General features: G+C 49.3%; 1 protein-coding gene across 1 annotated transcript; it reads right to left on the bottom strand.

The window, feature by feature from the left end:
• Positions 1 to 2041: 2041 nt before the first annotated feature.
• On the bottom strand, positions 2042 to 5439 carry RAB42 (RAB42, member RAS oncogene family). Its single transcript, XM_039511585.1, has 2 exons — positions 5081 to 5439; positions 2042 to 2589 (listed from the first exon to the last, which is right to left on the bottom strand). The coding sequence occupies exons 1-2, from the start codon at positions 5326 to 5328 to the stop codon at positions 2166 to 2168; spliced, it is 672 nt and encodes a 223-aa protein (XP_039367519.1). The 5' UTR covers positions 5329 to 5439; the 3' UTR covers positions 2042 to 2165.
• Between the last annotated feature and the right edge of the window lie 7588 nt (positions 5440 to 13027).

Here is a 13027-nt window from a genome sequence, read left to right as displayed (position 1 = left end):
CAAACTAAAATTTCATAGAATGACTTGTTTATACAACTCTATATACTATACACTGAAATGTAAGTACAATGTTTATATTCCAATTGATTTATTTTATAATTATAATGGTAACATGAGAAAGTCAGCAATTTTTCAGTAAAAGTGAGGCTGTGACACTTTTGTATTTTTATGTTTGATTTTGTAAACAAGTCGTTTTTAAGTGAGGTGAAACTTGGGGGTACGCCGGACAAATCGGACTCCTGAAAGGGGTACAGCAGTCTAAACAAGCTGAGAGCCACTGGATTATTTTATCCCAGGAAAGAACTGTTAATTTAAACTGAAAGTTTAAAACTCTTTTAAGGGGGATAAAGTGCAGCCTAGTGAGTAGGGAAGGTGGCCTAGGCATCAGGACTCCTGGCTTTGCCACTCTTCTGAGCAAGTCACTTGACTTTATTGTGCCTCAGTTTGCCCACCTATAAAATGAACGTAATATTTCCACCCTTCACAGGAGGGGGTGAGGCCTCATTACTTAAAAACTGTTGATGGTTTTAAGATCCTCAGGTAAAATGGAGCCACGGAAGTGCAGAGCATCAGCAGAAGGCCTTTTGCTGCATAAGCTGGCACAGTTTTCTCCCTTCCTAATCCCCAATCTTGAAGGAAGCACCAAATCATACAAAGGAAATGATTTATTTGTAATGAAGAATCCATACGAGCTGGAGACATGTGAGTACCAGGGTTGCACTAGTCCATATGTAGCACAGCTTCACACCCACAAACAATAACAACAGACACCTGCAAATACACTGGCCTTAAATCCTGGTGCTACATAGTCAGCGGGAGTATTCCCATGGGCCAGGATTTTAGAGAGTTTAATGCCAGCTTGATTTTCGACAGATGCAGTATGCCTGGCTAGAGAGGAACAGAACTGGGATTTTTCTAACTAGATGCAAGATGGTACCGTAATGTCACTCTTGTTTAGATCCAGGCTATGCCACTGAAATCTATGGCATTGTAGAGGGATACGGGAGGGGTGAATCTGTCCCTGGGAGTTTACCCTAGCAGTTTTTAAGTGTTCAAATGCAGTCAAGCCATAAGACTGAGTATAGGAGCATGATCACCGAGGGTGTGTGGCCAACTGGATAGGACACCTGTGGGACAATCAGGAGACATAGTTTCTATTCCCAGCTCTGCCTATGAGCTTGGACCAGTCACGTCCCTGCTCTGTGCCTCAGTTTCCCCTCTTACCCCTTTATCTATTTAAATTGCAAGCCCCTTTGGGCAGGGACCGTCTCTTACTATATGTTGGTATAGCACATAGTAGAATGGGGCCCCGATCTTGGTGAAATACTAATAATGTACTTTTAAGGCCTCCTCAGTCTAGACCAAATAGCGTAGGGTTACGCTAGAAACTGAGCAATTTATTCTACAATTAATGAATTAATTAAAAGAGTGTCTAAGCATGAGACTGCCCCTTTGCAAAGGGGTGACTCTCTGCACTGAGCACTGCAACTGAATTCCACCCTCTGGAAACATCTAATCGGCTTCCTCATATCCTGAGAATTCTTCCACTCACCATGTTCCTTAGGCACCCAAATTCAGGCCATGATGGTTTCTTTGTAAAGCTGAGGTCTCTGGGATGTTTCAATAAAGCAGGGAGTTTTGGATTTGATCCCTTGTAATGCAGTACCACTCTGGGGACCCTACTAAGGATCAAGGCCTCATTGACTGGCTCAATTGTTCGATGTATTTGATGCATTCACATGTATGTTTTAAGAGCTGCACTCCTAGATACCTAAAGATTTTCTTAGTCCTAAATTTCAGTTTAAAAAAAAATTAAAAAGTTTTAGAGCCAGTGCTGCAGTGTATTAAAAGGGATTTCCCCTGCTAAGAACCAAAGGAAAGCCTCTAGCAGCTAGTCAGTGTTGCATCACTGGTCCTGGATTCCCTGTTCTCCACCTAAAGGGGGCAGTAGTGCACTTTTTACTATTCCGATGAATTCATCTACTATGGGTGAAAGCAAGTCCCAGAGGTTTTTATTTTCCTAGAGACAAACTGAACTCCCGTCCCCCTGAACCTCCAACCGTACATCTCAGGCCCATCCCTAATTTATTTCTGAATCGGCTCATCCAGTCCCTCCCTCCACCAACTCGATCCCCTACGCCAGGTCCTAGTCCCTAACTTCTGGGTTAACACTGGCATTTTTCTTGCGGTTTTCGCCTCTTCTTCTGGGGGTTGCAGGTTCTCTTGTGAATCACCTTCACCCCATCCCAGCCTTCCTGCAGATCGATCTCCTTGTTCTTCAGAGCCTCATAGATGGTGTTGGTCAAGGTCTCGAAGGCCAAGTCTACATTGGTGTTGCTTTTGGCAGATGTTTCAATGAAACCGATGCCCAGGGAGGCTGCCAGCCCCTCTGCCTCTTCGGTGGAGACTTTGCAGTCTGACTTCAAGTCACTTTTGTGGCCAATCAGGAGGAAGATGACCTTCTCCATAATCTGGATGCTGGCCACTTCATGGTACCACTCAATGATGTGCTCAAAGGACCTACGGTTGGTCATGTCGAACACCAGCAGCACTCCCACGGCGTTCCGATAGAAAGACCTGGTGATGCATCTGGGAACACAAATGTAACAACTCAGTGAGCCCTTAACTTTGCTTCTCACCTGCAAATTCCATCCAGGTACTAGGGCTGGTCACTTTGGGCCTTGTGTCACCTTGAACCCCACACACAGCTGGGGCCCTGCCCTTCTTTGCTGACTGATGACATAAACATTAGGCTTGAGAGAGGTTCCCCAGCCCCACCCCATTTATCTTTTATATTAGAAATTCAGGTCTTGCCTCTTTTTTTATTTTTCTGGAAGACTCTATGGACAACTAGAGACCAAACTGTGGCCCCAGGCCCGCACCTCAGAGATATTTGGGTATCTAATTCCCATTTATTTCAATAGGAGTTAGGCACCTAAATACCTTTAAGGATCTGGGCCCCAGAGATGGCAAAGAAATAAAACCTGATGAATTAATCAGGGAAGTGATTTTTAGTCAAACGTCTTGAAACTCTTTTTATTGTTAACATCTATTTGACTCAAATGCATTGCACACACTGAAGAGAAAAACACTTTTTGTTAAAGATTAAATGCCCCGTCCCTTGAGTAAGGGCTGAAAAACCTCCCAATCCACCTTTCTGGTGCTCCACAGAGCCCTTCAGTAGAACCAGGGAAGACAAGCCGGGAGGGTCCTGACACTTCTAATGTAAAACACAAGCAGGAAAGAAATGTTTCAGGCTTTCTTCAGACATCATACAAAGGCAAATAAGGGCAGATCCCCACTATTTCATCCATCTTTAAGGACCTATGTTAAGAGTTTTTTTTCTGGGAGAAGGGCTATCAAAGACTGGCCTTATGGCTTGGCTTCTCTCCTATGATACAGCAAAGCGGCCAAGAAGCCAACATCACTGGCTATGTGGGTGAGGAGTCTCCTTGTGCAAGAGGAATCCCTGGGTTGTGCAAGACTGATGTAGTAGCTCTGTATCGCTGCCCCACCCAGTCCTCAGCATGGCCAGGAAAAGGAAGCCATGGTTGCAGTGCCTGTGGTCCCTGGCTGGTGTAATTTAGAGCAGCCCCAAAACATCTCTAAATTGTGCCAAGAGCCGAATCACCCCCTGACTGGCCCCTGGATCAGGGAACTGCAGAGCTGGCAAAAAACCACCTTTGCACCCCACACTTGGACTCAAGTCACGCACAGCTCATGTAGACCTGAGGCTGGGCTAGGGAGGAAGGCTCTAGATGTTAAAACCACACCCCTCACTGTGTTATGGGAGCGCTTGAATAGTGAGGGCCTCTGGCCCAGGGGAGTTAGGCACCTAAATAGGCCCCTATCCTAGGCCCTCCGCTAGTTGTTTTGTGCTGCATTGGTGTGCCCCATGGAGCGTGTGTGCCATGGGGTGGGGTGTGCCTGGAGTTCAGTGCTAGTTGCTCATTCACTCCTTAGAGCCAATGTCCCCCCATGACCAGAAACCGCAGCGCATAGTACCGTTATAACCGATATACACTGCAGCTGTAGCTCCCCAAAGGAGAGCTGATTTCAGTGGGACTGTTTGCAGCGGTAAGAGCTGTTCACCTGCGTAGATCTGCCAGGCCAGGCCCATAACTAGTTATGCCACCTTCAGCCGCTCTGATCTCAACGCCCCCCCCCCCTCCCCCCGCAACAAACACGCCTTTCAGCTGATTGGATCCTTTTTCACACACAGAGGAATTGTTTCTCCAGCCTGCAGGAATCACTGAACAAAACCACCCACTCCCCCACACAGCCACCCACAGATCGCAACAATAGCAAACCCTGCCTTCTAGACTCCAAGATTCCCCTGTGCTGTAAACTTCATCCACTCTCCTTCCCGCTGCTCTTTCTCCATAAGAAAGCCAGGTTCCCAGTAAAAAATGAGTGGGTGGTTACTGGCAGCCAAATAATTGCTGGAATTGACCCTAAGTATATAAAAAAAACAACAACCAAGTTCTCCTATTGCAATGCAAGCATCTCTCACCCGGGCCTCTCAGTGCAAACACACAAGCGTGACTGGGTGACTTCATCATGCGCATGATCATGCTACAGCATGACATTGACAAAGCTGTAAAGAAAAGAAAACTGGAAGCAAAACCCTTTTTAAAAACAAAACCACCACCCTTGCTCAGGCCGTTGGGTGCAGGAAAGAGAAAGCACCAGATCAGGGATGATGTGTGTGTGCTGGGGGTGAAGGAAACCGGTTCGGAGCTGGTGAGCTGGATCCCCAGTTATGGGTACGTGTGTCCAGTCTGGGGGGCAGGCAGGCACGGGAGGTGGAGGGTTCTCGGTGTGACTCTCACTCTCTGAAGGGATCTGGTCTCTGCGGACTGGATCTCTGTGGTAGATGGGTAGGGGCCGTCTCCGGGATTTCTAAGGTTCTTATCTCAGGGCTGTGCCAATGCCAGGACAGTTATAACCCTGGGTGGGTGTGCGTGAGTGACTGGAGGGTGGGAATGTGACTCTGGGTGGGAGTGTCTGAGCCCGCAGGGTAAGTGCACTGGGTGCCTGGTGTGAAATGGGGCAAGCTGGGTCTCTGGTCCCTCCTCACCTGAATCTCTCCTGGCCGGCCGTGTCCCAAAGCTGCAGCTTCACCTTGATGCCTGGAGGCAGCTCCATCATCTTGCTGTAGAATTCCACGCCCACGGTGGGGCAGGGAGCCGGGATGAAGGACCCCTCGGCATAGCGCCTCAGCAGGGAGGACTTGCCCACGGTGGAATCCCCCAGGAGGATGATCCGGAACTGGTAGTGCCAGTTGCCATTCAGGTGAGAGACCGGAGGGGGTGGCACCGGCTCCATTCCAAGGAGGGGCAGAGGGACTGGGGCTTGGGGGGACTGGAGCAGCCTTTGAATTAAGATACAGATTCCCCAGAGGAAGCCTTGGGTGAATTGGCCTGGAGGAGGTTACAAACCCAGATTCTGGCCTGGAATGACAGGAGAGAGAGAGACAAAGGAGAGAGAATTTAACCAGAGGTCTCCACCCTCATCCCATTTACCTCCTCCCACCCCACCCTAGTGGAGTCCCCTCTGGGAGCAAAGTTCTGCTATGGGGAGAGAGACACTCCCGCATTCCCTTTCCCAGCCTCAGTCCCTATCACCTACCCCCACCCCCAGCCAATAAACAGAAAACTCCTCTGTATCAGATTACCGGCAAGCTCCCAGGGGAGGTGGGGGAGATGCAATTCTAGGAATGTAGCAGTTGCCAGACCAGATCAGACCTGGGGTCCATCTAACCCAGTGTCCTGTCTGACAGTGTCCAGCACCCAAAGGTAGGTGCAAGAAACTCCACAGTGGACAGTTATACCCACAGGAGAAGTTTCTTCCTGACCACAGACAGGTACTGGTTGGTTTGTGCCGTGAGACATGAGGGTTTATATACCCTCTGCAATGCTTTGTCCAGCCTAATCATAGAATCTCAGGGTTGGAAGGGATCTCAGGAGGTATCTAGTCCAACCCCCTGCTCAAAGCAGGACCAAACCCCTAATGTCGCCTTGGACGCTCTAGATAGACGTGTATCTTTCTTTACCTCTTGGGCTAGTCGGTTCCACAGTGTCTCAATTATCCAAATGAACTGAAAGAACACTCCTTGATCAGCATTTGAATGGAGACCCATTACTCCCATTCACAGGCACTGACAGTCCATGTGGCAACCACAGCAATTACTTATAGGGGAAAGTAATGTTAGGGAAGAGCTTGGTTTCCTGGTATTCAATAATGGAAGAACCACGACCATGTGCCTCACCAGCTCTCCACAGACCGCCAGCAAGGGCCCCCCGGAGCCCCGTTTGAGAGCTCATTGCCCGGCAGGAAGCCCAGCAGTGGAATGTTAATGGTCAGTTGGGATTGGTAGTGAGGTTTGCATTACTCTGTACTGACTCCCGGCTGTGTCTTCACTAGGTTTTCCCCCCCGGCCCCCTGAACCTTTCCCCGGTTGCTATCACCAGTGCAACTCCACTGCTAGCAGCAATGGGGGGAACTGAAGTGTAGCCAGGGAGCTGCTCAGAGCTAGTCCACATGGGATGGTGATTAAGATTCATAGATTCCAAGGCCAGAAGGGACCATTGGAATCGCCTAGTCAGACAACGTGTCAGACACAGGCCAGCCGCCCCAAGCACAATCCCACCCGAGCACCTGGATCTGTATTCGAGCCGCACCTGTGCTGCTGTTTTTAGGTGCTAGCTTGGGAAATCAAACCATAAATACTCTTCCTGGAAGGTTGCAATGTAACACTTATTGCAGAGACTCCAGAAACCTAACACCACCTCAGCCAAATACAGAGTGACACAGCAGGCTGCCCCCTAAGACAGCCAGGCACAACCCACCCCACCTCGCTCCAGGCTGCTTTGGATGCAGATCCCATACTACCCTCAGAGCCCCCTCACCTGCAAGCAGGAGCAGAAAGGCCCTTCGAATTTAAAGTGACAGCTTGTCATTTCAGCACAGTTCTCAACACACCACATGACATCCTGGATCCGTTTAAGTCAAAGGGACCTCGAGGCATCAACAGGTTCAGCCTCTGGCTTCATTCTCCATCGGGGTTGAAAACAGTTTGGCCTCCAGTCCACGCAAGCAAGCTCGATCCCTGGAGGATCTCTCCATTAATGTGACAGCTCGGCTCTGTCTATCCAGGCAGCTCCATTGTTTGCCCCCAGGACCAGAAGGGACAGAGAGACTCATTAAGAGGGAATTTTCCTAGTGCACACAGGGTCCTTGACTTAATTAGGAAAGAAATTATCTGTGAAGAAAATCCAAACACATGGAGCAAAGCAAAGAATGAATCAAATGAACTGATTCAATTGTCTCCAGATAAAAGAGTTCTGAAGACTCTGCAAACAATAGCAGCTTGCTCATTGCCAGGGGCGGGGGGGGAAGGCATGGAGGCCTCCTTTGTTATCAGCAAACAATCTGTCCCCTCCACCCGATGGGTCTGGGTAATGAAACATCTTCCTGGGCTAAATGACAGGAGTCAGAGTCAGGAAAAGGAAAAAAGTGAGACAAGGATGAGAACTAATTGAAATGTACGCACTTTGCCTCTGCTCTCCACAGTGGCCGGGTTTTCAAAAGTGCTGAGCACCCAATGCACTGAGGAATTCGCTGAAATCAATGGGAGGTCGATGCTTAAATAACTTCGCAGTTCTGAGCCGGCTCTCTTTTGAAAGACTGGCCTCTGACTGGGTGGGTGCTGAGCATTTTTGAATATCTAATCTAATCTTATCTATCTATCCCCATACACCCATCTATCTAATCTATCTATCCCCATACACTCATCATCTAATCTATCTATCTAATTTTAGGGTTTTATCCTGCTGATCATCCCCCTAGAATCTGAGTCTTCCACATTAAAAAAAAATAGTAATAGTGCCGTTACTAGTCTCTTGCGCTGCACCCTGCTTGAGGCAAGGTTGGATTTTGGAGGGGGCCTGGCAGAAGGTGATGGGGGACTGGGAATAGAAGGGGTTGTTTTGGTGGAAAGGCTTTCTCAAAGAGGAAGGTTTTGCACCAGTTCCTAATGGTCAGATGCTGGGGGCGCCTGATCCCCTCTGGAAGTTCGTTCCATAGCCGGAGCTGCTCACCTGAGAATGCCTTGTCCCCATCTCTCACATGTTTCATCATCTGGCCCCTTGTTTCGTTTGAAGGGAAGATGATGAGAGGAGATATTTCACCAGCTACAAAACTTAGGGCCGTCAAGGGCAGCCCAACCTGATACCAGTCATGTCGCTCTCTGGAATGTTGTTGGCTATGAAACTCCCAGCCTGACTCAGGGGCTTGGCTCAGGGGAGCTTTGACTTTGAGCTCGGAGGGGATCCACACACGCTAGACCCCAAGGTGACCAAACAAATGTAGTAAATTCTTTGCTTCAAATCCCCCTCAGACCCATAGCAAGTAAGGCCACATCTGCACTTAAAACTGTTGCCGCTATAGCAATGTTGGTCGGGATGTGATTTTTTTTAATAACATTTTTATACCAGTAAAAGCCCCAGCGAGGACAGAGTTATATTGACAAAATGGCCCTTTTGCTGGCGTCAGAGAGTCACCGGGCAATGCTCTGATCTACTCCCTACGAAGCCAGGCAGGACTCTGGGGGAGCCTCCTCTCTGGGAGCAGACTGTCTCCTGGGCAAGAAGCTTACGCAGCTTCGACCTTCCTGGGTCTGACCTTGGAGCAGTCAGCCTCCCCTTCCACACCGTGCGCTTCCCGCAGCGAAGCCGCACAGGCGGGGCTCATGGGGAAGCCAGAGGGTCCTGCACCCCAACTCCGCAGTCAGACGTGACTCTCAACCAGCCGGTAAAACAGAAGGTTTATTAGTCGACAGGAACATAGTGTAGAACAGAGCTTGCTATTACAGACATCAGTGACTTTCAGCCAAGTCCATCTTGGGAATCCTAGGCCAGATGCCCTGGATTCCCCCTCTTCCACCACACAGACTGCCAGCCACCAGCTACCTGACCTCTGACACCCCCCCTTGATGCTCCTCCTCCTTCTCTTTGTCTCGCTTCGGGCAAAAGGTGTCACCTGGTCGCATCCCCTGTCCTGGGACTCAGGTTACATAGGTGCAAATAGCTGGGCAGTCTCACTGGTCCTGAGGGCCTCAGCAAAATCACACCCCCAATTCCCACCACCTAAGTATTCGTGCAGTCCACAGGGAAACGAAGGTACACACAGTATTGGTATAGGACAGTAAGACTCACTTGCAACATAACAAGATGAATAAACCCCACTTGGTCACAGCGGGTATAGCTTATTTTGTTCAGGGAACTGATATAAGCTGTGCTGGCAAAAGCACTGCTTTGCGATACATGCTGCATCTCCCCTCTGTGGCAAACCATTTCTAGTGCAGACCAGGCCTAAGGCTGAAGTGGATGCATTTGCCACTGACGTTTGTAGGAGTGGCACCCAACTTACTCCAGGGCTGTCCTGGGTGCTAGAAGTTGCTTCTGCCTGGTATGAGCTGTGGGATCTCCAGCACGTTCCTCTTGAACAAGTGTTCCAGGCTCACAAACATCTCCGACGCGGCTAACCAGCCGCCCCCGCAGGCAGTGGCAATGGAGAGGCAGCTATGTACTAAGTGAGCCATGGAGACTATGCTCCCCCTCTCACAGTGGGGGGAAATCTGCCCTGCCAGGGAGAGGAGGTTGGCCAATGAAGACTCCTGTGACTGTGGGGCTTGTTTCTGATCCTTAGCCCGTTCACGTAGCCGGGCGGAGTTCCTCTGGGCGGCATCCACTGGCTCCCTTGACGCCTTCGAGGAGCAGTGGACGCTGTCCGGGGTTCTCTGCTCGGTGTCCCCATCAGGCTCCCTTCTTATGACCCTTTGACCGCACTCCTGTGCCTGTTCTTTTATTAGTTGTCCCCCGCAATTAGTGGGTTTCTGAGGTCCTGTAGATCCTCCCCTTAGGCTGGGGGGGATCCTTTAGCATTGGGCAGGCTTCCGCCCGCTCGGTTCCCAGAAGCCCAATAGGTACTACTGTAGCTTATCTGCAGCTAAGGGATTTCAGTCTACAGGGCTGGCACCCTCTCCTCCTGGCACTGGCCAAGGCACCCCCCCCCCCCCCATCAGTCCAGCAAGTTAGATGGGGGGCATCCCCTTGGACTGTGGGGCTTTTTTTCCTAGTCCCTTGTCTGTTCACATACCCACCCTCTGAGCAGCATCCACTGACTCCAGGCTCCTACTCAGATCACTGGGCACTGTCCGGGGTTCTCTGCTCAGTGTCACCCTCTCGATCCTTTATGTGACCCTATGACCTGCACCCCCATCCCTATTGTTCATAATCAGTTTAGTTCTGGGCTCTTCTGTGGCCCCTCCCTCAGCTGAGTGGGTGGCCTTCTGTAGCCACCCCCCCACCAACCCAACAAGCTGGCCCCAGCATGGACAGTAAGGAACTCGTGTTAAATGCACTCAGTCCCCCAGGTTTAACTGCAGCAAGGGACAGGGTACAAAGGAGGGGAACAGACAGGGTTACTTTCCTGTATGTTGGTTTGCAGCTCTCCCCCTTCTGCACCTTGGGAGCGAGGAAGGATGGAGCTGGGGGCGGAGCACTTCATGAAGCATCTGTAATAGACGCTGTTCTGTCTCCACACCTGCTTCCTGTCACCTGATAGCATCAGGAGTTCTTTTATTACAAGGGTCTTTGCAACTAGGGAAGGCTGAGCAAGGGGCTGACAATGCTGGACACAGGCAGCTCCTTCAAGCACAGCATGGGGTGAGAGGTTTCCTGGGGCAGCAGTTCTCATGCAACAGATCATCCTTTCCTTTCCTCACACTCCAGCTGAGGCTCTCAAAGCACTTTGCAGACGTCAATAAGTCAACACAGCTACCTAGGAAATAATAAAGTTAATTCCTAAATAATAATGTTAAATCTTTATCCATTTTGTAGAGATGGGAGCAGGGGCCACCCAATGAGACATGGCAGAAATGGGAAGTGAATGCAAGTCTCCTCTTGGAGGCCCATTCCCCCTCTTTGGCCACAACCCGATCTGTCCCCATTTGATATTTCTAGGCCGAGAAATTTTTGCGGCAAATGGGTGCCTGAATCTAGGCTTCCAAATCCATATTTAGGCATCTAAATGGCTTCACTCTGAGTACCAGTCAGCAAAGGGAGACAAACGTGGTCTCCATGGTGTTTTCAGGGGAGGGAGAACAGCAGCTCCCACCCCCATGCTTATGGGGCTGGGGGGAATACAGCCCACCCCCATCTCCCTCACTTCCTTGGGTAGGAAATGCTGATTCCACCCACTCTTTTAGGGTGGAAACTGCCTCACCAGTATTTTCAGGGAAGAAACCACCACAGCCCCAGGCTTCCTGCAAGAGGCATGTGGCCCCATCTCCAGAATTGTAACAAGGGGAGGGGAGGAAAGGAAAATGTGCCTCCTTATGCTTTTGAGGGAGTGTGTGAAATCCTTCCCACCCACAGTTTAGGTGTTGAGGGGAAAATGCAGCCCACACCCAAACTAACAGGCTTGGGAAAGGTGGTAAGTGGCCCCCACCCATTTCAGGCTTTTACAAACAGAATACACAACTGGGGTGGGTTTGTAGCTGGGATGAAGATCTGTGGTAGTGGTGGTGGTGGGTTACCTGCTGATGGACAAAATTTCCCATCTCACTATCATCTTATTGTACGGTTTTATTCTGCTGCCCATCACCAGGAAATCTGAGCACGTAAAATCAATAGCAATAGCGAACTCCCTATTAACCTGCAGCACCCTGTGTGACAACTGGTGGTTGCCTTCTTCCCCATTCTCATTTCAACATACCTGCTACGGAAGGGTCACTAGTCTGCAATGACAAATCATCACTTAGGCCTTGTCTACACTACAGCTGCTACAATGGCCGTTACAGCGCTGCAGCTTTAACTGTCCTGTGTTTTCAGTTCTGCCACTGCTCTGAGTCTCCATCCCTGTCTTACATGGATTTTCAATTCATTTTCTCCAGTAACATTTGGATGGAAACCCACTCACCAGTCACCACCACAGCCACCTACAAGGTCAGGAAAACCTTAACGCAGTTATTTTGACTGTCTACCGTTCAGAGTACTCTTGCGTAAGAGCTACGTGTTCCCAGATTAACAAGGCCTAGCTTACATAGACCTTTTCTTCATTAGATCTCAACATGCTTTAAAAAAAAAAAAAAGGAATATTGTAGTGTGGGAAACTGAGGTACAGAAGCATAGTGATTTTCCCAGCTCATGGTTTCTCAATCTGTGGGTCGGCACCCAAAATTGGGTCACTCAAATGTTTCATAGCTCAGTGGTTTGAGCATTGGCCTGCTAAACCCAGGGTTGTGAGTTCAATCCTTGAGGGGGCCACTTAGAGATCTGGGGCAAAAATCAGTACTTGGTCCTGCTAGTGAAGAAAGGAGGCTGGACTCAATGACCCTTTGGGGTCCCTTCCAGTTCTACGAGGTATCTCCATATATTATTATAGCAGCAGAGCAGAGAACAGAAAAATCAGACCATAAGTGAGTCAATTTAATTAACAACTAAAAGTATGAACAGAAAAGTCTGAGGCAGAAGTTTCTTTGACTGCTGTATTTATTATTTCCTGATGTTTTATTTCCAGATTCCCTACACAGGTGAGTTTTTACTAAGAACACAAGCTCTGGAAAGGACAGTCCTTGGGTTGTGTACTTATACAGATGCAGTTGAACCTGTAAACAATTTCCCATGATGTGAGAGTAGCGCTAGGCGATTTTCATACGCATGAGAAGGGATGGGCCCTGCCCTGCGGAGCTTGCAGCCTAAGGACAGGCAGACGGAGGTAAGAAAACTCCTCTTCCCTATGCAGGACAATGTTCTCTTTTTTGCTTTTAAGAGGGACTGAAAGTTGAAGGGGACAGTCCAGTCCCAGCTCAAGTTTCTCAGCTCTGTTCCACTTTCATCTGGAAATAAAATAAAAACAAAAAGGGAGCTATGGGATGAAGCTTGTAGCCTGACTCCCTGCTAGACCCAACTCACGAGGTAGCGATTTTAAACAGAGCCCACCTGTTCTGTTAATGATGGGT

This window comes from Mauremys reevesii, linkage group 23, assembly GCF_016161935.1.
Source record: "Mauremys reevesii isolate NIE-2019 linkage group 23, ASM1616193v1, whole genome shotgun sequence".
In the NCBI taxonomy this organism is placed as follows: Eukaryota; Metazoa; Chordata; order Testudines; family Geoemydidae; genus Mauremys; species Mauremys reevesii.
This window is presented reverse-complemented; position numbering and strand designations above follow the sequence as displayed.

Excerpts from the sequence above, each read along its gene's own strand:
- RAB42 (XM_039511585.1), bottom strand. The coding sequence starts at position 5,328 with ATGGAGCCGGTGCCACCCCCTCCGGTCTCTCACCTGAATGGCAACTGG. Across the intron at positions 2,590-5,080 it reads GCCGGCCAGGAGAGATTCAG|ATGCATCACCAGGTCTTTCT; the intron begins GTGAGGAGGGAC and ends TTGTGTTCCCAG.